Here is a 26,454-nt window from a genome sequence, read left to right on the forward strand (position 1 = left end):
TGAGCCATGCATACAGGGGGAATATGAGCCGTGCATACAGGGGGGAATATGAGCCGTGCATACCGGGGGGAATATGAGCCATGCATACAGGGGGAATATGAGCCATGCATACAGGGGTGGAATATGAGCCATGCATACAGGGGTGGAATATGAGCCATGCATACAGGGGGGAATATGAGCCATGCATACAGGGGTGGAATATAAGCCATGCATACAGGGGGGAATATAAGCCATGCATACAGGGGTGGAATATGAGCCATGCATACAGGGGGGAATATGAGCCATGCATACAGGGGCGGACTATGAGCCATGCATACAGGGGGGAATATAAGCCATGCATACAGGGGCGGACTATGAGCCATGCATACAGGGGCGGACTATGAGCCATGCATACAGGGGCGGAATATGAGCCTTGCATACAGGGGGGAATATAAGCCATGCATACAGGGGGGAATATAAGCCATGCATACAGGGGGGAATATAAGCCATGCATACAGAGGGGAATATAAGCCATGCATACAGGGGCGGAATATGAGCCAATCATACAGGGGGGGGGATATGAGCCATGCATAGTGGGGGGGGGGAATATGAGCCATGCATACATGGGGAGATATGAGTCATGAATACAGGAGGGGGTAATATGAGCTATGTATATGTGATAGGAGGGAGATGAGCCATGCATACAGGAGGGGGGTCATTATACAGTATTGAGCATCATGTGTGGCCGTTATACAGTATGGAGCATCATGTGTGGCCAATGGACATTATACAGTATGGAGCATCATGTGTGGCCGTTATACAGTATGGAGCATCATTTGTGGTCATTATACAGTATTTAGCATTATGTGGGATCATTATACAGTATGGAGAACTGTGTGGCCGTTATACACTATGGAGCACTATGTGTGGGTGGTCATTATACAGTATGGAGCACTGTCTGGCCATTATACAGTATGGAGCAATGTGTGGCCATTATACACTATGGAGCATCATGTGTGGCCATTATACACTATGGAGCATCATGTGTGGCCATTATACAGTATGAAGAACTGTGTGTGGCCATTATACAGTATGCAGCATCATGTGTGGCCATTATACAGTATGGAGCATCATGTGTGGCCAATGGACATTATACAGTATGGAGCATCATGTGTGGCCGTTATTCAGTATGGAGCATCATTTGTGGTCATTATACAGTATTGAGCATTATGTGGGATCATTATACAGTATGGAGAACTGTGTGGCCGTTATACACTATGGAGCACTATGTGTGGGTGGTCATTATACAGTATGGAGCACTGTCTGGCCATTATATAGTATGGAGCAATGTATGGCCATTATACACTATGGAGCATCATGTGTGGCCATTATACACTATGGAGCATCATGTGTGGCCATTATACACTATGGAGCATCATGTGTGGCCATTATACAGTATGAAGAACTGTGTGTGGCCATTATTCAGTATGCAGCATCATGTGTGGCCATTATACGGTACGAAGTATCATGTGCGGCCAATATACAGTATGGAGCATCATGTGCGGTCATTATACAGTATGGAGCATCATGTGTGGTCATTATACAGTATGGAGCATCATGTGCAGTCATTATACAGTATGGAGCATCATGTGCGGTCAATATACAGTATGGAGCATCATGTGCAGTCATTATACAGTATGGAGCATCATGTGTGGCCATTATACAGTATTGAGCATCATGTGTGGCCATATTTTTGTTTGCTTATAATTATTGTATATAAAACAGTGTGATCAGCAGTGCTAAATGGCTGCGGTTGGGACGTGGATATGGGTGTGACTAGTTGTGAAATAGGTCTGGTCAGAGGCGTGGCCTAAAATTTGCCGCGGCGCACTACGCGCACCGCAAACTTAATACCTCCTTCCCTTCTTCAAAAGTTGGGAGGTATGGTACCACATTTGCCAGATCACGGCAAGTGCCGCAAATCCCATAGGGAATGAATGAGGCCGAACGCAGTGTTGCCATAAGTGATCCGTTACGCGGCAGATGCAGAAAAACTGCCCGATCAGCTGCAAAAGGCGACTTTCACATCAGCGATTCTTGCCAAAGTCACTGTCGATAGTGTCATACTCACCAAAAGGGGAGGCAGCGCTAAAAGTGCCTAGGGCAGCAGAAACTCTAAATACGGCCCTGGGGGGCTACATTATATTCTGTGGGGGGACTGCATTATACTCAAGGTACTACATTATATTATGGGGGGCTACATCATACTATATGAGGGGTTACAGTATACTCTATGGGTGGCTGCATTATTCTCTCGGGACTACATAATATTATGGGGGCTACATCATACTATATGAGGGGGCTACAGTATACTCTATGGGGGGGCTGCATTATATTCTGTGGTGGAACTGCATTCTCTCAGGGGACTACATTATATTCTGTGGTGGGTGGCATTATACTATATGGGGGGGGCTGCATTATACCCTATGGGGTGCTACATTATATTCTATGGTGGGGACTGCGTCATACCTGAGAGGGTTGCATTATATTTTGTGGGGTGCTGCATTATATTCTATGAGAGGGGACTGCATTATATTTTATGAGGGGGCTACATTATATTCTGTGAGGGGGCTACCCCAACCCTTGCTACATTATTAAGACGTGAACTACCTTATATTATACCCTGATATTAGCGCTTTTTACCGCACAATTGGTGGTCTTGTATCTATTTCTATGTAGCTACATAGTGGGCCCCAAGAATGATTTTCTCTGGTGGGCCCAAGGTGCTCCAGTCCGACGCTGTTCCCATGGTTTTGCTGCTGATTTTCCTGTGAGGTAAAACATTTCCCTATTTGTTTAATAACAGGCAGGGAAATGTTTTAACTCACAGAAAGCAACAACTGCGATCCCCTGCTATACTGTCTGTGAACTCTTTTTTGCATCCTCAGCTGCCTTGGAGCTATGGTATATGCTGACCATTTAATACACATTTTCCGTATATGCTCCATACGTTACCGGCACGCCGCTATCTCCGAGACTCAATACATGCCAGGATCGCACTACTCCGCCACTGCTACTGTGAAGGAGGGGGTAAGAAACACTCCTGGCGAAGTGAGACAGACCGGGGGAGAGGGGAGACATATCGGTGGGAGTGACTCGGGTATAAGCCGAGAGAGGCACTTTCAGCCTAAAACAATGGGATGAAAATCTCGGCTTATACTCAAGTATATATGGTATATATTTTTTCGCATGCAACTCTAATAATTTCATATAGCTCATCAAATGCCACTATGGTCTATTATATGTGGGAGAAACAACCTAAGTCATCAAAGTCCAAATAGTAAGCTGCATATAGCTGTATAGCTGCCTATGCCACAACATTTCAAGCAAGTTAGCCATTCAATTGCACACACTACAAACAGTAAGTAGTAGAGAATATGACCTCTTGATTTAACTTTTCTGATTCCATATGTCAATCAAAGACCACTCTTTGCCTCTTTCAGTTTGTAGACATCACAGAGATAGAGATCCAGCACTCACCTAGCTGGTCTATTAACCAAGAATTCTGGGTTCTGTTGACACTTTTTAAGAGGTTTTCCCACAAAGAAAGCACATTTTAATCAATAGATCAAAGAATAAACATAAGTTCCACAGTTGGATGTGTTATAAAAAAATGTTGCTGTGCTGAGATAATCTTATAAATGTGGCCCTGCTGTGTACTGTGTAATGGTCGTGTCTGATTGTACAGGATCATGGTCTGATCATACTACATTTCCTGGGTGGGGGAGAAGCAAAAGAATATACAGACAGGACAGCATGGGATCACAGATGCTGCTTTCTAAGAGGTAAAACATTTGCTGCTTGTTTTTAAACAGACATGGAAATGTTTTACCTCACAGAAAGAATCATGCCATCCCATGCTGTCCTGTCTGTATACTCTCTTTTACTTTCTCCCCTGCTCAGGAGATCAGATCATGTCCCTGTATGGTCAGACACAGCCATTACACAGTACATAGCAGGGGCACATTACAAGATCTATTTATTAAAATGTGCTTTGTTCATGGGAAAAAAAACCTTTAATAATCTTTTTTTACTTTTGTGAATTGTATTCATTTACTTCTATATTCTATCATACATACTAATGTGTGTATATTTTTTCTTTTCCATAATAATTGAATAACATGGAGATCTACCTCACTACTCCTGGGTAAGTACACCAACTACCTCGCTGCTTATTCTTCTTTTTTCCTCTATATCTACACTTTGATTTCCCCATCTGCTTTCCCCTTCCTACCCTATATATTCTGACATTTACTTCTACTTTGTACTAACTTTCCTTTATTACTTCCCTCAGTTTTTCTCCATTGAAGGCATATTGTTCAAAGCAACATGAGGTCACTCTCCTCAGCCACTCCTATTATGTGTCCTTCTGTCCACAATGCCCAGCTCCACTTTCAAGTCTGGCTTCACTCCCAATAACTCCACCTCTACCAGTCTTTAAGGCACCATCCTTCCAATTAAGGGGGAGTCACACATAACGATATCGTTAACGATATCGTTGCAACATCACGCTTTTGGTGACGTAGCAACGATCCCGCTAACGATCTCGTTATGTGTGACAGCGACCAACGATCAGGCCCCTGCTGGGAGATCGTTGGTCGTTGGGGAATGATCAGGACCATTTTTTGGTCGCTGATCACCCGCTGTCATCGCTGGATCAGCGTGTGTGACGCCGATCCAGCGATGTGTTCACTTGTAACCAGGGTAAATATCGGGTTACTAAGAGCAGGGTCACGCTTAGTAACCCGATATTTACCCTGGTTACCATTGTAAAAGTTAAAAAAAAAACAGTACATACTCACATTCTGATGTCTGTCACGTCCCCCGGCGTCCACAGGGTTAAAACTGCTTTCGGCAGGAGCGCTGCTAATGTGTCAGCGCCGGCCGTAAAGCAGAGCACAGCTGTTACGGCCGGCGCTGACACAGTCAGTGAGTGCAGGGAAGCTCTCGGCAGCAGCCTGTGCATTAGTAGCGCTCTTGCCAAAAGCAGTTTTAACCCTGTGGACGCCGGCGGGGGACATGACAGACATCAGAATGTGAGCATGTAGTGTTTTTTTTTTACTTTTACAATGGTAACCAGGGTAAATATCGGGTTACTAAGCGCGGCCCTGCACTTAGTAACCCGATGTATACCCTGGTTACCCGGGTGCTGCAGGGGGACTTTGGCATCGTTGAAGACAGTTTCAACGATGCCGAAGTCTTTCCCCTGATCGTTGGTCGCTGGAGAGAGCTGTCTGTGTGACAGCTTCCCAGCGACCACACAACGACTTACCAATGATCACGGCCAGGTCGTATCGCTGGTCGTGATCGTTGGTAAGTCGTTTAGTGTGACTAAAGGTACCGTTACACTAAATGACTTACCAAGGATCACGACCAGCGATACGACCTGGCCGTGATCATTGGTAAGTCGTTGTGTGGTCGCTGGGGAGCTGTCACACAGACAGCTCTCTCCAGCGACCAACGATCAGGGGAACGACTACGGCATCGTTGAAACTGTCTTCAACGATGCCGAAGTCCCCGGGTAACCAGGGTAAACATCGGGTTACTAAGTGCAGGGCCACGCTTAGTTACCCGATATTTACCCTGGTTACCATTGTAAAAGTAAAAAAAAAAAACAGTACATACTCACATTCCGATGTCTGTCACTTCCCCAGCCGTCAGCTTCCCTGCACTGACTGTCAGCGCCGGCCGTAAAGCAGAGCACAGCATTCTGCCGCCCCCGGTCTGGGAGTCAGCTGTTCTCTGTGCCGACTGTCAAGCTGACAGCCGGCACAGAGAAGCTGCAGAGCGCCGACTCCCAACAGGTGCGGAGGTGGAGAGGGGCCCCTGCAGGGTGGCTGTGGCAGGCAGGGAGAAATCTCTGCAGCTCCGCTGCCTACAAGAGAAAATAGCAGTGGAGCTGCAGCGATCTCTCTTCCTGCTTCCTGCCCACGCTTCCTCTCACACAGACACACCGCTGGATGACGTCATCATTCAGCGGCCGGCTGTGTCAGAGGAAGGCGATGAAGATGCTGCGGCAGAGCGCGAGGGGAGGTGAGAGGGGTGTGTGTGTGTGTGCATGTGTGTGTGTGTGTGTTGCGCGCTGCAGGGGAACGCAGAGAAGTAAATGGTGTGTGTGTGTAGGGGGAGGAGAGGGCAATGATGGGGATGGTGGTGGAGGAGGAAGTGATGGAAGTGGTGGAATGGGCAAGGATGGGGATGGTGGTGGAGGAGGAAATTATGGAAGTGGTGGAATGGGCAAGGATGGGGATGGTGGTGGAGGAGGAAATGATGAAAGTGGTGGAATGGGCAAGGATGGGGATGGTGGTGGAGGAGGAAATGATGGAAGTGGTGGAATGGGCAAGAATGGGGATGGTGGTGGAGGAGGAAATGATGGAAGTGGTGGAATGGGCAAGGATGGGGATGGTGTTGGAGGAGAAAATGATGGAAGTGGTGGAATGGGCAAGGATGGGGATGGTGGTGGAGGAGGAAATGATGGAAGTGGTGGAATTGGCAAGGATGGGGATGGTGGTGGAGGAGGAAATGATGGAAGTGGTGGAATTGGCAAGGATGGGGATGGTGGTGGAGGAGGAAATGATGAAAGTGGTGGAATGGGCAATGATGGGGATGGTGGTGGAGGAGGAAATGATGGAAGTGGTGGAATGGGCAAGGATGGGGATGGTGGTGGAGGAGGAAATGATGGAAGTGGTGGAATGGGCAAGGATGGGGATGGTGGTGGAGAAGGAAATGATGGAAGCGGTGGAATGGGCAAGGATGGGGATGGTGGTGGAGGAGGAAATGATGGAAGTGGTGGAATGGGCAAGGATGGGGATGGTGGTGGAGGAGGAAATTATGGAAGTGGTGGAATGGGCAAAGATGGGGTTGGTGGTGGAGGAGGAAATGATGGAAGTGGTGGAATGGGCAAGGATGGGGATGGCGGTGGAGGATGAAATGATGGAAGTGGTGGAATGGGCAAGGATGGGGATGGTGGTGGAGGAGGAAATGATGGAAGTGGTGGAATGGGCAAGGATGGGGATGGTGGGGGAGGAAATGATGGAAGTGGTGGAATGGGTAAGGATGGGGATGGTGGGGGAGGAGGAAATGATGGAAGGGGTGGAATGGGCAAGGATTGGGATGGTGGGGGAGGAGGAAATGATGGAAGTGGTGGGATGGGGATGGTGGTGGAGGAGGAAATGATGGAAGTGGTGGAATGGGCAAGGATGAGGATGGTGGTGGAGGAGGAAATGATGGAAGTGGTGGAATGGGCAAGGATGGGGATGGTGGGGGAGGAGGAAATAATGGAAGTGGTGGAATTGGCAAGGATGGGGATGGTGGGGGAGGAGGAAATGATGGAAGTGGTGGAATGGGCAAAGATGGGTATGGTGGGGGAGGAGGAAATGATGGAAGTGGTGGAATGGGCAAGGATGGGGATGGTGGGGGAGGAGGAAATTATGGAAGTGGTGGAATGGGCAAGGATGGGGATGGTGGGGGAGGAGGAAATGATGGAAGTGGTGGAATGGGCAAGGATGGGGATGGTGGGGGAGGAGGAAATGATGGAATTGGTGGAATGGGCAAGGATGGGGATGGTGGAGGAGGAAATGATGGATGTGGTGGAAAGGGCAATGATGGGATTGCTGAGGAGGAAATGCTGGAGGTGGTGAAATGGGCAATGATGGGCATGATGGAGAAGGCAATGATGGAGGTGGTGAAATGGGCAATGATGGGCATGACGGATAAGGCAATGATGGAGGTGGTGAAGAGAGCAATGATGGGGTGGGGTAGAGGACAATAATATGTGTGTGGACAATTTGAGTGGGGATAGGGGGATTTATTATGTGTGGGGAGAATTTGGGGATGGGGGAATTTATTATGTGGGGGGTGAGATTTGTAGTGGGGATGGGGGATTTAATGTGTGTGGGAGACTTGAGGACACAAAATGAAGAGGAATGGGGGGAATATATGAGGAAACAGTACAGGGGAATTGGGGGCATGTATGAGGAAACAGTATGGGGGAATAGGGCATTTATGAGGAAACAGTATTGGGGAATGGGGGGCATGTATGAGGAAACAGTATGGGGGAATGGAGGGCATGTATGAGGAAATAGTACGGGAGAATTGGGGGCATGTTTGAGGAAACAGTATGGGGGAATTGGGGGCATGTATGAGGAAACAGTATGAGGGAATGGGGGGCATGTACTAGGATACAATATGGGAGAATGAGGGCACAGTATGAAGAGCGATGTGAAAAATGTATGTGGACAGAGTACGAGAAGTGAGGGTGATGGGATGTGTGCAGACACAGTATGGGGATTTAGGTGAGCAGGTAGTATGGAAAGTGAGGGGGTAAATATATGAGGAGACAGTATGGTGAACAGGAGGGATGTGAGAGGAGACAGTATAAGGAGGGAGGGGAATAGTGTGAGGAGACAGTATGGGGGGACAAAAGTGAATGGGCACAGAATAGAAACTGAATAGTGGGGGTGTAGCATGGAGGGACAGTGTGAGAGCACAGCCAGGAGGGGACGGTATACCAGGAAAGGGGAGTTTGATGATAGAGTACAGTATAAATACTGGGCCCTATAGGGGGAACACAGTATGAGAGGACAATGTCAAGAGGGGACCGGTATGGAAAGGAGAGGTCAGTGTGAAGAGCATGAGCCATAAGAAGGACAGTGTGGGGGTCATATTTTGTGCAGAAAATATAGTGAGGGGCAATTTTTTATTCAGGAGCATTTTTAAGACACTTGTATTTTTAAGGGCGTCATGTGGAGATTTTCTGCAAAAGAATGGAGAAGATGGAAATCTGCAGAGACGGCTGTGGATGAGAAAACTCATCATGGGGTCTGGACAAGATGAAGAAAAGAAGGAGATCGGCTCGAGACGACGTCATCTATAAGGTACCTGGATGTAAATGTTATGTGTGATGTTAACTAATTCTCATGTTTTAATTTATGTTAGGAGCTTTAAACGGAATGTCCAGGTTTGTAATGAGTCTGCAGTCATTCTTTGTGACTGCAGACTTCTGAGTTCTCACAGTGCGCACTGCACGCTGTCAGGATTCTTTCGTGCTGGTGATTTACATACATGCGGTCACATGCTGACTAGACATGTGTGTCCTCACTCAATGAACTGAGCGAGACCGGGCACGTCTAGTCGTAATGTGTTCAGAAGTATACAAATCGTATGCTTGTGCTGACATGACTGTCCACAGGCAAGGGAGAATCCTAAAAGTGTGCAGTGCATTCCTTGTGAGAATTCAGAAGCCTGCGATGTCAGGATTCAGCTCTGCAGGTTCCAGTAGTTGTCACATGAACACTTCACTCATATGCGACTTTCATAATTGTGGTCCTGTGACAACGAGCTTCTCTTCTTCTGCTTCTCTCAGTTTTTCATTGATCATTGAGAGCATTAGGGAGAGCAGCTCGTTGGTACATGACTAAGTGTGAAAATCGCATATGTCCTGGGAGGGGGGGGGGGGGGGCCAAAATGAATTCTTGCCCCGGGTGCCAGAAACCCTAGATACACCTCTGACTGTATATTATTTCTTTACATGGTGCTTTTCTTCCTTGCTTACCATTCATTTCCTCTTGGTAGCCCACTCCATTAATCTTTATAGGACTTTCATGTCATTGCATACCTTTGACCACCAGCACCTTAATCTAGCATTATTTTTTTTACTAATATCTCAGATGGACGATCATGTCTGTATATTGAAACTGACCACATAAGGTTATATCCCATACTCTATACCTTCCTTTGGGGCTTATGTACCTTATGTATGTCAGACAACAAAAGAAGAAAGGAGCAGCACAACCCCCCACACCAACGTAGAGGAAATCCAAATTAACACATTCAGGTCTGATATGGCAATCCGAGAAAGAGAAGGAGGTGCTATTTGCATGAAAAAAAGTCCATATGAATCCAAACAGCAAAGAAGAATCGCAAATGCACTCACCAACTGCAGTTAAAGGTGTTTATTCAAACACAAATCAGGACATCTTCACGGCACGGGGGAGAGGGAAATGACCAGAGGGAGTGCGGCAAACGAGACGACGGCCGTTTCGCGCTACACAAGAGCGCTTCTACGGGTCTGATGGACCCGTAGAAGCGCTCTTGTGTAGCGCGAAACGGCCGTCGTCTCGTTTGCCGCACTCCCTCTGGTCATTTCCCTCTCCCCCGTGCCGTGAAGATTTCTTGCTTTGTGTTTGAATAAGCACCTTTAACTGCAGTTGGTGAGTGCATTTGCGATTCTTCTTTGCTGTTTGGATACCTTATGTATGTTCCCAGCAATGCTCTACAAATTCCAGTGGTGTCACTTACTAGGCTGCATGTTGCTGTGTCAACAAAATCTGTGTTTTATCAACAGTAGATTTTAAAGGGAACCTGTCACCCCGTTTTTTCAGTAGGAGATAAAAATATCGTTAAATAGGGCCTGAGCTGTGCTTTACAATAGGGTATTTTTTGTCCCCTGATTCCCTACCTATGCTGCCGAAATACCTTACAAAAGTGTCCTTTTTTGCCTGTCAATCAGGCTGGTCAGGTCAGATGGGCGTGGTCACAGCGCTGTTTCTCCCCCACATCTTGCTTATGTTCCCGTTGGTGGCGTAGTGCTTCTCGCATGCGCAAGTGCCGAATGCACTGCGCAGCTGTAGAAAAAGAGCGGCGGCCATTTTCTTGAAGCCGAGTTCGAATATCGGCTTCAGGAAAATGGCCACCACGATGTCCATTTGCGCACGTGCGGCATCCCGCGGCCATTTTCCTGAAGCCCCGGGAAGCAGGAGACTCCATCTGCGCACGCGCGGCCTCAGCAAGATGGCCGCGCCCACCGAGAAACCGCTGAATAGCGGCGAGCGCGCTCTTTTTCTACAGCTGCGCAGTGCATTCGGCACTTGCGCATGCGAGAAGCACTACGCCACCAACGGGAACATAAGCAAGATGTGGGGGAGAAACAGCGCTGTGACCACGCCCATCTGACCTGACCAGCCTGATTGACAGGCGAAAAAGGACACTTTTGTAAGGTATTTCGGCAGCATAGGTAGGGAATCAGGGGACAAAAAATACCCTATTGTAAAGCACAGCTCAGGCCCTATTTAACGGTATTTTTATCTCCTACTGAAAAAACGGGGTGACAGGTTCCCTTTAAGCACAGGACTAAAGGTACCTTCACACATAACGATATCGTTAAAGATATCGTTGCAACGTCACGCTTTTTGTGACGTAGCAATGATCCCGCTAACGATCTCGTTATGTGTGACAGCGACCAACGATCAGGCTCCTGCTGGGAGATCGTTGGTCGTTGGGGAATGATCTGGACCATTTTTTGGTTGCTGATCACCCGCTGTCATCGCTGGATCGGCGTGTGTGACGCCGATCCAGCGATGTGTTCACTTGTAACCATGGTAAATATCGGGTTACTAAGCGCAGGGCCGCGCTTAGTAACCCGATATTTACCCTGGTTACCATTGTAAAAGTTAAAAAAAACAAACACTACATACTCACATTCCGATGTCTGTCCCCCGCCGTCAGCTTCCCTGCACTGACTGTCAGCACCGGGCCGGCCGTAAAGCAGAGCACAGCGGTGACGTCACCGTTGTGCTCTACTTTACGGCCGGCGCTGACACAGTCAGTGCGGGAAGCTGACGGCGGGGGACGTGACAGACATCGGAATGTGAGTATGTAGTGTTTTTTTTTTTACTTTTACAATGGTAACCAGGGTGCATATCGGGTTACTAAGCGCGGCCCTGCACTTAGTAACCCGATGTTTACCCTGGTTACCCGGGGACTTCGGCATCGTTGAAGACAGTTTCAACGATGCCGAAGTCGTTCCCCTGATCGTTGGTCGCTGGAGAGAGCTGTCTGTGTGACAGCTCCCCAGTGACCACACAACAACTTACCAACGATCACGGCCAGGTCGTATCACTGGTCGTGATCGTTGGTAAGTCGTTTAGTGTAACGGTACCTTAAGTGTTTCTTGCCTCCTAGTCAACTGCTCTGTATAACCTCACCCCCACCACTGATTAGCAGCTTTCTTTCAAAGTACAGTATACACAGAAAGCTGCTGTGGGCAGGGTTATGCAGAGCTCAGCATTTAGAGCACTGCTAGATCTGCAGCAGATAAAACAGTGATTCTATTAAAATGACAGCAAGCAGGCCAGCAAGTCACACATCACTGGAATCAGGGTCTCAGACCCTACATGCTGTTCTCAGATTACATAACAAAGACCCAGTGACAGATTCCCTTTAATATATACGATTTGATTAGCAGTAATTGGATACTACTTAGCCTTTTAAGCCCTATGAAAGCCATAAGCAGATACTCAATTTTTCATATCCTATTACTGCATTTTGGCATAGTTTATGAATAACGACACAATTAAATTTCTTATGTATGGTTGTTCACCTGCAGTTGTATCTACCTAATTTTTGGACTTTTTAAGGACTAGAGTTTTTTATGATGATCCTGATAATTAAAACCATAAAATTTATATTTTTTATTACGCTATGTATTTGGGAACGCTGAAAGATACTGTAAGAACTTTGTAACCTCCTATAAGAACTTTGTAACCTACATTGTCTGGATTGCTAGAAGTCACAGCAGTCAGATGACCAATTATTAGACATTTACATCTAGCCTGTGTATTGGTGATAAAAGTATACGGGACAAACTCTTTCATAGCATTGCAGACATACAGTATTGGCTGTCGTACTCTTTGTGTTTCTTTTTAATTTGGCGTGTAACTAGAATACAACACATTTTACTGCAATTTTCTATGAATTTGACTATTTACTATGATATGCAGTTTAACAATGATAAATGTAAGATTATATACATGGAAAGAAGGAATCAATATCAGTATTACACACTGAACGGGAAACCACTGGGTAAATCTGACATGGAGAAGGACTTGGGGATCCTAGTTAATGATAAACTTACCTGGAGCAGCCAGTGCCAGGCAGCGGCTCCCAAGGCAAACAAGATCATGGGGTGCATTAAAAGAGGTTTGAATATACATGATGAGAGCATTATACTGCCTCTGTACAAATCCCTGGTTAGACCGCACATGGAGTATTGTGTACAGTTTTGGGCACCAGTGCTCAGGAAGGACATAATGGAATTAGAGCGAGTACAAAGGAGGGCAATAAAATTAATAAAGGGGATGGGGGAACTACAATACCCAGAGAGATTGGCAAAATTAGGATTATTTAGTCTAGAAAAAAGACAACTGAGGGGTGATCTAGTAACCATGTATAAGTATATAAGGGGACTATACAAATATCTCTCCGAGGATCTGATTATACCAAGGATGGTGACAGTCACAAGGGGGCATTCTCTGCGTCTGGAGGAGAGGTTTTTCCACCAACATAAAAGAGGATTCTTTACTTTTAGGGCAGTGAGAATTATAAATTCCTTGCCTGAGGAGGTGGCGAAGGCGAACTCAATACAGGGGTTCAAGAGAGGCCTGGTTGTCTTCCTGGAGCGTAGCAATATTGTATCTTACAGTTATTAGATTCTTTAGAAGGATGTACATTAGATCTGGGGATTTATTCTGACGGAATGTAAGCTGAACTGGATGGACAAATGTCTTTTTTCGGCCTTGCTAACTATGTTACTATGAGATCGTTGTGTTGCTGGAACTTGCTTAATTTCCAACAAAAGTGTAATTATGCTGCATTTAAAAATAAGTGAATTTGTTAAGTTTCATATTTTTCAATTTGACAGGGAAATTTGATTTGCCATTTTGTTGAATTCAAATAAAGTGAGATGCAAAAATTTGGAAATCGGGAGAATCAGAAGTTTTTGAAAAATTCAAGGAGAATTCAATTTTGCTCAAATAAATTCACCCATCTCTAGCTGCATCATTCTGCAATTTTTTACCATCAGTTTTATGTTTATTCACATTCCAGACATATATTTCTGAAGAGAGACAGTCCCTTTAGGCCGGCTTCACACATCAGTGGCTCCGGTACGTGTGGTGACAGTTTCCTCACGTACCGGAGACACTGACTCACGTAGACACATTAAAATAAATGTGTCTCTGCACATGTCACCGTGTTTTCAGGACCGTGTGTCCGTTTGCAAAACACGGAGACATGTCAGTGTTCGTGGCAGCGCATGGATCACACGGACCCATTAAAGTCAATGGGTCCGTGTAAACACATACCGCACACGGATGCTGTCCGTGTGCCATCCATGTGCTGTCCGTGTGCATTTTTCCTGTTATAGGGTTAAAATTGTAAAAATTGTTGCAATGCACGGACACGGACACACGTACAGCACACGGACCCCAAAAACGTACTCACGGACATCACATGGATCCCACACGGATGGCCTACGTGATGACACGGATAACTCCGGTACCGTTTTCTCCGGTACCGGAATTATCTGGACGTGTGAGACTGGCCTTAGATTGAGCACTCTAATAGCTTAGGCAACTCTATTATGTCAGATTTCTCCCCAAAAGGCTCATTTATTATAAAATATTGTCTATTATTTTAAATATGTGAACTAATAAATATCATATACCAGATATATTCAGGATTAATAAGGAATATCACTGTGAAATATTGGTGAAAATAAAAAAGTTCTGACATTAATACTTTACCGTGAATTTATTTTATCTATGTACTGTATATCACTTCAAATAAAAGTTGCTTCAAAGCTGTGTTACAAAAGTCAGCTTAGGAATCATGATAACAATGTTTTCTTCTACATTAAACTGAAAACCTCAAAATCATCCCGTACATTTACGTTAATGCTACAAGAGTGGGTATCTTAATTAGAATTTTGGGGAGGATAAAAAAAAAATTGTACACAAAATTTACACTACAAATTTTGTGAATAAAACACATAATTGTGGTTCAGAAAATGTGTCCAATCATGCACACTTCATATGAAAAAAAGGAACATGCAGTTCTCATATGTGATTGCAATATAGCTGAATTGTAATGTAGTCCAGAATATTATTGTATCTGTAGATTCCAGGATTTCCAGTATCATCAAAGAGAAATGGCATTCATCCCATTTATGTAGCTAAAGTAAAGAAATTCTGTGTTTGTCACCTCGAGTATGATGATGGCACAATATCAAATACGTCCAACATTCAAGGCCCCCTAAGTCTTACAACGAACTAGCTTCTTCATTAATACCATGTCCATCTTTGCTTGTTCCATATAGAGATGCTCATATTACATTTCTGTTACATTCTGAATATTTCAACCTTTGTCTCAAAAGTTTTTCAGATTCAATTATCCCAAATCATTTTGTCTTCTTTAAAAATCTTTTCTTTAAACGTCTGTTTTTAGCAAATCATACAGCGTACCATACTCTTCCAACTCTTTTTTGATAGTTCATTGCTTACTTTTTTTTCTTCAAGTCAAGAACAGTCACAGAAGAATGCAAGGATGATGATTATTTTATACACACAAATCAATAAACAGCTAAGCCAGTAAGCATAAGATCATTTTCAACAACTGGTGGATAATAGTGATGAACGAACATGCTCGATTTTGTGTTAAAAATTGCCTGTTTGTTAGGCAATCCCTGAATGTGTTGTGGCTGTCAAACACAAAACTGCAGGTACAAGAATATACTATTCGAGCACGCCAAAAACACTCAGTTAGCACCCGGGCATGATCGCATAACACTTTTTCCAAGCAGGTTCAATCATCAATAGTGGATGACACTAAAGCTATTGTATTTCTCAATTATCAAAAGTGGACTTTGGCTGGTCTCCATACATGGGCCTGCATTCCTGTTTTGGAAGCAGAGAATCTCGGCTTTGGCACCTGAATTTTAGACATTGATGATCTAGGGGAGGTAAATGAGTTTATAGGACTAAGGACTGAAGATTCCCGATTTTCCTGTGGAACCTCCTGAATAGGAGCGTAAAAAGGCCCAGGACCAGGAACATTGGTTGGCATAGGTTGGCATGATATATCGGTTCTCCAAACTGGTTCTGCAAGTGTTGTTGCTGATCTAGGCGTTAACACTGTAGGCATCATGTTAATTGAAGAAGACATTGGAGTAGGAGTTGAGAATCGCTTAATCTCATGAGCTCTAGCAGTTTTCACAGGAACATGTCTAGTTAGAGTGGAATTCATTTTTTGAGTATCCTGGCCATTAGGAGAATTCCCAAAGCAGAACATGGCTGAATTCAGCTGGTAAGGTTGGTGGCGCATAAAATCTATAGCTTGCATTCGTGGTTTGCCAGCGGCACCTTTCTTAACTTTGCTGTCTACTTTGCCAACTTGAGATTTTGAAGCAGCTAATGGACAGAATGGTGAAACCAGTGGATTATATCCTATTGGAGGAGGTGCACGAATATTAGGTGAATATTTCCAAGATGATGGAAGAGATGGTGTTGGTGAAGGTGTTCTTGGCCTTGAGTTAGGCCTGGAGCTTGATCTATTATCTGAGTCAACTACAAATTTGTCCATACGACTTTGACGTTTTGCAAACAGTTCTGCTCCTTTACCCTTTAACTCAGGAATATCTTGGCTTCCATTTATAAGTTGTTCTGATGTTGTTTTAAAACTGGGTTTTGGAGCCACAGGTGGAGGAACCTTAAATTTTCGTGCTGAAGATTGCATAAAATTACATGCCTCAGCTCCTAAGCTGAGGAAGTCTTCTTCTGGGCCAGATTCAAAACCTGCTCCATGCTGCTCCTGTTTAGGTTTCTCATCTATATTCTTCACCATTGACAAGAGATCTGGGTTTGGCAAACACTTTTTCTCTTCCTTTTTAACAAACATCTGTTTTCTCCCACCTCTCCTTCGTGCTTCATTTAGGATGCCAGTACGTCCTATGGGTACAGAGATCCTTTGTTCTCTGGAGTTTACAGACTCAGGTGACTGATTTACTTGGGTAACTGGTGATATATACGAATGTGCAATGGGTGTTGGATTAATAAATTGTGACACTGTAGATGTTGGCGGAGTCACTGGAGTGGACTTTAATATATTTGACTTAGAATTAACAGTATGAGGCTCTGATGGACGAGAAGGAGATGCAAGATATATGGAAGCTGTTGTAGTCCGTGGTGTTGTTGGAGCTGAGAGGTTCTCCTTTGGATTCTCATTGTATTGAGGTACTGGTGATGACAGTGCTCTACCTGGTGCCGGGATAAAAAGGGATGCAACAGAACTTACAGGGTTTTTTTGTATGTTTGCAGTTGTATCAGCTAAAACTTGGTTAAATGGAGGTGGCGCAAAATTTTGCACAGGAAAGCATTCAATTTTTTTGGGAGGAGAGGGTTTGAACACAACTGAAGAAGCCATTGTCCGCTGTCCAACTTGACCTGGAGTAAATGGTCTTGCTGACCTGTTAAAGATGACATTTCCAGGACACTGTGGATCTTGAGAACGAGCAGGGGTTAGTGAGATCTGTGTGCTTGTCACCTTAGTATTCTCTGAGCCCCTCAACTCTTGACTTTTATCATAATTTACTGGGTGAATAGCATTTCCATTAACAACTGATTTCCGAGGAGGAGCAACGGGAGTTTTATGATGCTCTTGGGAATTCTGTGAGAGAGAACTGTCAACCACCTGTTCAGATTTCTGCCTTTGCAATTCAAACAATGCTGCTCCCTTTCCAGATGCTTCACTCAGACCTTTTTCTTCCTGTGCCTCATGTTCCATTTTGGGCTTTTCAATATCTATATAGGTGCTGTCCCAGTCTGAATTATTTGTTAGGCTACGGGCATCAGAAAATCCTTCTTCGTCAAATTCTGATTCACTTGTAGGAAGGACCCCGTCTTCGTCTTCGATGTAACGATCTTCGTCTACACTTCCGAAACTCACAAGTGTATATTTCTTTGCTCTTTGTCGTCTCTTCTTAAACATAAGAACACCCTTTGAGTGAGGATTTGGAGCATCAGTTAACAGAGATGCAATTGTTCTACATTTGGTTCTAGCCTCCTTGACATTTTTCTCCTGTACGCTCTCACTGCGATTAAGTTCTGCAAAAGGAAAAAGAAAACACAAAAGTCATATAGTTTAATCCAGTTACAAATGCATATATTCAACACAAAAGAGAAATAAAACTAAGAAATGTCAATATATATTTTCAAATTTTTAAAGAATATGTGAAAAGACATGAACACCTAAAATATGATTAAGAAGTATCATGATTGGTAAATGTATGGATTGGTGTTCTTTGTCTTACAGCACTACTGTTACTTCCTGTGATTTAAGTGTCCTTCTACAACTGCCAGTACTTGACATTACTAAAGAGGGAACAGTATGAAGTATTTATATCATATAACGATGAGCAATGCTATAATCGTTTTTGACATATGAAACTGGTCAACTAGAACTTTGTACATCATCCTTACTGCAAAAGTAGATTATAGCGAACTTATCACTGTGGAAATTGTATTCATATCTCATGATAATCTTACACAGTAATTCTGTTACTTGTATTTTCACTAATGGATGGAAAATAGCCTGCATGACAAATCTTAAAAGAGTATTTTAAAATCCATGCTTAAAAGTCAACTTTTTGACAATGTTCAGGAGAAAAAAATTAACCATGAGACATCTTTAAGTTGTCATATTTATGATTATTTTAAAAATGGTGTTTCAAAAGTTTCAGATAATTCATTACTGACAAATTCCAGATATCAAAATATTAAAATCATAACCACAGCGACAATCATATAATGAAAAAAATAACTGAATGTGTAGAAATGTTTTAGCTGAACAGTTTTAGTCTAGTGAAAATTGGGCATAACTTTTATCCTAATCTCCGATCATTTATTGCGGGGAATAAAAAAATGTTAAAAAAATAGCAAGCATATTCACAAGTTAAGGAATTAAACATTCCCTATGTTTTTCAACAGTAACAAAAAATCGGGTATTGGTTTAGGACTTCTGTCAAAATGATTGTTAGATTGTTGATGCCATTAATTTTAGACATTTTCATTATTGAAGCAAAGTCCATCACTGTGCAACTTACTCTTAATTAAGGATTTGGAAAGCACAATGAAACAAAATATATCCACGAGGTGTTAATATCATTAAAGCAGGTCTGACCACTTTACTTACACTTGTCCTACAAAGCTCTTCAAATTGTCAAGCTGATCACTTTACACTGACATACACTGTACATAAAACAGGTCGTGCCAAATCGGTGAGAAAGAAAACCCCAAGATGTCCTTGTTTGAAGTGATATCATATCACACAAGGTTCCCTGTAGACAGCGACAATGTAGACACAAATAATAATAATAAAATATGATAAAGCGCACAAGTAGATGCAAATTACCTGCATAGAGATTATCTGTGCTGTGGTAGGAAGATACCGGTGAATCAGGCATGTCACATACACCATTGGAGTCACAATGTTCCATATAGAGATGACAAGGGACAAATGTACTCCAAGCTGGAGCCAAACCAAAGTTAGAAAATCTCTCCAGCTCCCTCCTGCCCTTTCTACAAGCCTTTTTAAGTCCCCACTTTTGTCTCCCCTGGCATAGCTGCTGGATTCACTGGCTTTCAGAAGCTGATGAGATCATAGAGTCTATTTTTGTGTGCCCAGGCTTATCACTGGACCCGGCTATGGACAATGTCACCTGTCACTTTAGCTATGTTCCTCTTTGCCTATGGTTGGGTAAGAAATAAATATTTTCAGCCTGCAAAAATTTTTCAAAGCACCCTTCCCCATTACATGAAGTGTGAAACAATGATATATATTCCATTCTGGAAACATGAGGTCAGAGCTCTTAAAATACCTCCCTTATCCTTAAAGATCCCAATAGAAAAATCAATATTTCTTTTGGTACACTCAAACAAGTAAGAAGAAATGCATTGGGAATATAGTTACAATTGAAAAAGCATGGTCACGTTCATATTTAGTATATAAATTAAATAGTGCTTATACTTAAAGTAGCATTCCCATCTCCAAGGTCCTATCCCAATATGTAGTAAGTGTAATAATAATAATATTAGCAAATACCTCCAATTAGAAATGTAGTATAGTTTTTCTGATTTGCTATGTCTCTTTCTTCATGTGAAGGCATTGCATGACCTTAGGTATCTATGGTTATGTCCACTGGCAACTAACTAACTAACTGTTACAATATCAGTGGTCATAACCATGGATACCTAAGGTCCTGCAATGCCTGCAGCCTTCTATCTTGAAGACTAATTATCGATATAATTTTTACTTCATAAATAAATAACACACTTGAAAATAAGCAATTTTGTAATGTATCGTATTAGAAAAATCCACTTCTTTCTGCTCTTAGATTGATCTTTCACTCCCAATTCTTGGGCAAAATGTTTGTTCAGTGAAGACAAACTTTCCCACACTGAGGTAGGAGATGGCAGTAGGTGCATATACGTTTCTATGGAGGAAAGAGCTAGAGTCAGACAGTTAAATTTTGTAGCAAGTTCTCCTGAAAAAAGTTACAGTTCTCCATAGAACTTTAGGAGCAACAATTGTCATTTCCTATCACCGTAATGGAAACAAACATTTATATTCCCCGAAGAGAGATTTTACTTGGGAATTGAGAATTTTGAGAATGAATGATCAACCCAGGATGAAAAACAAACAGATTTCTAATAATGTATATTACAAAGGTACTTATTTTCATGTGTACTATTGATTTATGAAAAAAAAGAAACTAAATTATTGTTATTCTTCAAGAGTCGCATCAGCTTGGTAGGCCTGCCCTTGGTAAAGTTGAATGAAAGTTCAGTCACACACAGTCATTTCATGAGACTATTAGGAATAAACATTTTCTCTACCCAAAACCACCAAAGATGCTGGTATTTATCTTTCATTTTCTTGAGAAAAACCCAGTCACCATTATACTGTATATAGCATTATGTGAAATAAAATAGACTATCGCACACTGCATGTGCTGGGGTATTCACAAGACTCATTTTAGATCAGCTAATACTGAAAATACCAGAGGTACTGAGCTAATAACAGGCTGATCACACTGATGTCTGCCCTTTCTCATATAGTACTGGAGAAATCAGTGGTGAGATAAGAAGATACTGCTCACACTGCTGTCTGTCCTTTTTCATCTAGTACTGGAGAAATCAGTGGTGAGGTAAGAAGACACTGCTCACACTGCTGTCTACCCTTTTCTCATATAGTGCTGGAGATACCAGTGGTGAGGTAAGAAGACACTGCTCCCACTGCAGTCTACCCTTTCTCATATAGTACTGGAGATACCAGTAGCGAGGTAAGAAGACACTGCTCACACTGCTGTCTACCCTTTCTCATATAGTACTGAAGAAACCAGTGGTGAGGTAAGAAGACACTGCTCACACTGCGGTCTACCCTTTCTCATATAGTACTGGAGATACCAGTGGTGAGGTAAGAAGACACTGCTCACACTGCTGTCTACCCTTTCTCATATAGTACTGGAGATACCAGTGGTGAGGTAAGAAGACACTGCTCACACTGCTGTCTACCCTTTCTCATATAGTACTGGAGAAACCAGTGGTGAGGTAAGAAGACACTGCTCACACTGCTGTCTACCCTTTCTCAAGTAAAACTGGAGGCATCTGATGTGCTGAGGTAAGAAGACACTGCTTACACTGCTGTCTGCCCTTTCTCATTTAATACTGGAGACACCAGAGGAACTGAGCTAATATGACACTGCTCACACTGCGGTCTACCCTTTCTCATATAGTACTGGAGATACCAGTGGTGAGGTAAGAAGACACTGCTCACACTGCTGTCTACCCTTTCTCATATAGTACTGGAGAAACCAGTGGTGAGGTAAGAAGACAATGCTCACACTGCTGTCTACCCTTTCTCATCTAAAACTGGAGACATCAGATGTGCTGAGGTAAGAAGACACTGCTCACACTGCTGTCTACCCTTTCTCTTGTAATACTGGAGAAACCAGAGGAACTGAGCTAATATGACACTGCTCACACTGCTGTCTACCCTTTCTCATATAGTACTGGAGATACCAGTGGTGAGATAAGAAGACACTGCTCACACTGCTGTCTTCCCTTTCTCATATAGTACTAGAGATACCAGTGGTGAGGTAAGAAGACAATGCTCACTCTGCTGTCTACCATTTCTCATATAGTACTGGAGATACCAGTGGTAAGGTAAGAAGACACTGCTCACACTGCTGTCTGTCCTTTCTCATCTAAAACTGGAGACATCAGAGGTGATGATGTAAGCCAAACCTGGTGACAGGTTCCCTTTAAACATGCAGATTTATTAGACGCTTTTCAAAATACCACACATTTCTTCTTCAGGAAACAACCACAGATGTATTGTTGTTTCCTGAAGAAACAGCACAGAAAACAACAGGGAGGAATGGCTGTGGGCACTTTGAACAAGCTTGATTAACTCATTACATGCTGCAGTCAATAGCGAATGAGGCATATAAGAAGTTTGACAAAAAGCGATGACTCCCTCTGTCAACTCATCAACACTGGCAACATGAGTGCGATGAGCTTACTTATGGTTGCTGTGTCAATTTGCTTTTTTTCCTGTTTTTGTTCTCAATACACAAGGAGGAACTAAACGTGTATAACAAAACGTGTAATTACAATAATTTTCTGTAAGAGACACTTAATTTTTTGGGACAATTTCAAGGATGCCAACACTTTTGGCCATAACTGTATACATGTATATGTATATATTTCTCTTGAACAACTGTAATCCTTCCTTTTGTGGTAAGTTTCTATTCTTTCTAGTCTGTTATGTTATGTTGATTTATTTTTTATTGTATATTTAGTCTTATGAAGGTCTAAGTTACAGACAGAAACATCACATTTGTTGAACTGCATTTCCTAATCACATTTTCCACTTGCATCATACAAGTGCCAGAGAGCATTTCTGCATTGCTTACAGAGGGGTATCCTATCTGAGCTCTGCATTACACAGAGTGATGTATATCCTTATCCATCACAGTGCCCATCTAGTCAGCATATGACCACATGTATGCCAATCTCGTATTTGCGGTCATGAGCCCACTGCTCTCAGCTCCAGCACCCGAAAATCCCCACAGCATGAGGTGCACGTGCTGGTAGGATTCACAAGTTTGCAGTCACGTAGAGTGACTGGCCGGACAACCCCCTTTATTAAAGGAGTCTCCTCTGTCTTTGCTGTTTAATCTTTCCTAGCTACAAGAACATCACAGGTAGCAGGTCCTTATCTTTGTCTATGTAGTCAAGCCACTTTCATCCCACTTTTTTGCACCACCTCAACTCTACTCCTTGTGGCAGATCTACACCAATATTCCTATCACCAAACCATCAGGCACTGCACAAGACATAGAGTGATGGCAGACTATTGTGATAAACCTGGGCAATCCCTTTAACACTTTATTTGTTCAGCAAATGGAACATGCAATAATGAAAAAACAAGTAAGATAGGTAGATGTTAGGGTTAAATTAAGCCTGGTCATTAAGGGGTTAAAACTTATCATGCTTCTAGCCTTGTGCACATAGTTAGTGATTAAAGACTAAAGATAAATTCCTGTTTCCTCAAGTATTGGAGAAGTGCTAGATTACTAGGAAACTCTGTTTCTACAAAGTATGACTGCTAGAAGGCGCTAGCTCCACAAGGAAAAAAGATTTCTATCATCTTAGGATGGTTTTGTGTAATATTTGGAAAAAATGAAAACATTCCAAGATGCTGGGATCAGTTCACACTTTTCATTTTGCTAATAAAGCAGCCTTATCACTAGCGAGCATGGGCCGACCATCTGTGGAATATACAACAGATGACTCAGATTTTTCTGTTATCCCACTTTAAGTGTGATGGATATCATATTGCAAAATAATTATTTTGCCCCATATTCTGGAGATAAGAATATTATTGCTTGGATCATGGTGTTAATTCCAAAGACTTCTTGGCTTGAATCACCTGTTCCCACATTTCGCCATTCTCACTGACCATATAAGGCTTTTTCATTATGTCTAATTAAATGTAAATTTAGACAAGAGGTATGGTAAAGCCTTTACAATAAACTTCAGGGCAATAACACAATTGACTGTCCTCTTCAAATCCTTAGGTACCTTATCGTAGCAAAAACAAAATAGTATAGGTGACAATGATTTACTACGTTGATGGACATGGAAATAATGGGTGGATTATAATGAGGGCAATCTGAGCTACTGCTGGAGGATTCGGTGGGCCTATCGCCAGATTGCCCTCACCATAATCCCGCTGATGATGGCGCACATATCCCAGCGCCTCTGCTGTGATGTGCCAGCGCAATGACATCATCTGCTGGCACCGGCGCGATGACATTATGGCAACGTATACGGTGGGCAGTAAAAGTGGAACAGAGTGATTGGAGCAGAGCGCCAGGGTAATGGGAGCAAGGTGAGTATGTCTGTGTGTGCGTGTGTGTTTTTTTTATTACTATGTATATGGGATGTGAGGACTCACACTGTATATAGGAGGCTATATTGCCTCTCACTGTATATAAGCGGCTATATAGGGGCTAATTCTGTATATAGGAGGCTTTATAGGGGTTCATACTGTATATAGGAGGCTATATGAGGGCCCATACTGTATATGGGAGGCTATATAGGGGCTCACACTTTATATAGGAGGTGATATAGGGACTCACACTGTATATCGGGAGCAATGTAGGGACTCACACACTGTATATAAGAGGCAATGTGCAGGCTCATACTGTATATAGGAGTGTGTAGTGAGTATATAGGAGTGTGGGCTCATACTGTACATAGGTGCTCATACTGTATATAGAAGACTGTATAGGGGGTCATATGGTATACAGGAGGCTTTATGGGAGCTCGTACTGAACATAGGCAGTTATTTGGAGGCTTATACTGAATACAGGACGGCGTGTAGGTGCTCAAACTGTATCTAGGGAGCTATGTGCGGGCTCATACTATATAATGGAGGCTATATGGGGGCTCATACTGTATATAAGCGGCTATATAGGGGCTAATTCTGTATATAGGAGGCTTTATAGGGGTTCATACTGTATATAGGAGGCTATATGAGGGCCCATACTGTATATGGGAGGCTATATAGGGGCTCACACTTTATATAGGAGGTGAAATAGGGACTCACACTGTATATAGGGAGCAATGTAGGGGCTCACACTGTATATAGGAGGCAATGTGCAGGCTCATACTGTATATAGGAGTGTGTAGTGAGTATATAGGAGTGTGGGCTCATACTGTACATAGGTGCTCATACTGTATATAGAAGACTGTATAGGGGGTCATATGGTATATAGGAGGCTTTATGGGAGCTCGTAGTGAACATAGGCAGTTATTTGGAGGCTTATACTGAATATAGGATGGCGTGTAGGTGCTCAAACTGTATCTAAGGAGCTATGTGCCGGCTCATACTATATAATGGAGGCTATATGGGGGCTCATACTGTGTATAGGGAGCTATGTGAGGCTTATACTATATATAGCAAGCTATGTGAATGCTCATATTGTATCTTGGTAGCTGTATGCTAGTTCATACTGTATATAGAGGGCTATGTGGTGCTTATGCTGTACCTAGGGAGCTATGTTTGTGTTCATCTCTATATATAAGAGGCATCGTGATTACTCGCTAATCCTGCCCCCTGCACAGTAGCTCCGCCTCCCACCACATCACCACACATAATCCCGCCCCCCACCACATCACCACACATAATCCCGCCCCCAACACATAACCACACATAATCCCGCCCCCCACCCCATTACCACACACAATCCTGCCCCCCACCCCATTACCACACATAATTTAAGTTAATTTACCACCTGTGTAAGCGCTATTGAATGTTGTCATTATTTACTTTAGTTTAATCACCAGCAGCGTTAATTAGATAGCAATGAGCGTGCCAAGCGTTAGCCGGCTGGAAATAGCTAGTACTATATTTAAGAGGCTACATCGGAGCTCATACTGTATCTAGGGAGCTATGTGCGGGCTCATATTGTATATAGGAGACTATATGGGGGCTCATACTGTATATAGTGTGAGGGGTTGACTCACCCAACTGCTTGCAGAGGTAAACACAGGAACGCTTCGTGTGTAAGTCACCTGCTGGTTTATTATAGCACAGCATAGCAGTGTTGAACAAAGTAAATGTGGCCTTTCTGGTCTAATGGCAAAACAAAACAAAGGTAAAGTCCAATAGAGTAATTTTTCCCACAAGGTTCACCAGCAGGGAACACTCAAAGTTCTCAGCTCTTCCTGGAGCCACATTTGGAGTCTTTCCTCTCCAAACACACAACACTCAGAAAAAACAACAGTGGATGAACATTTAACTCTCCAGCCACACCATTGAGGTTGAGATATGGTGAGTAGGCATCCCATTCATCTCTCACCTACTCACCCAAAAACCTGTCCCTTATAATGGCTGGTTAATCCTTTCAGCACATAGCATGCTGGAGAGAAATGTATGGGTTTCAGATCAGGGAAGAAAGCAATGTTAGTGACACATATCTCCCCTCACATACAGTGCCAGTGACCCTGGGAC

At 43.3% G+C, this 26,454-nt stretch overlaps 1 protein-coding gene across 1 annotated transcript in view; it reads right to left on the reverse strand.

Annotated features, from left to right (window-relative positions):
- Nucleotides 1-14,613: 14,613 nt before the first annotated feature.
- The window catches only part of SYNPO2L (synaptopodin 2 like), a 193,113-nt gene continuing 181,272 nt past the window's right edge, over nucleotides 14,614-26,454 (reverse strand). The window contains exon 4 of the mRNA XM_069753242.1: nucleotides 14,614-17,975. Coding sequence (XP_069609343.1) covers nucleotides 15,727-17,975 — 2,249 coding nt within the window. The 3' untranslated portion in view covers nucleotides 14,614-15,726. The remainder of the gene's footprint in view (nucleotides 17,976-26,454) is intronic.

Source organism: Ranitomeya imitator, chromosome 2 (genome assembly GCF_032444005.1).
Source record: "Ranitomeya imitator isolate aRanImi1 chromosome 2, aRanImi1.pri, whole genome shotgun sequence".
NCBI classification, from domain to species: Eukaryota; Metazoa; Chordata; class Amphibia; order Anura; family Dendrobatidae; genus Ranitomeya; species Ranitomeya imitator.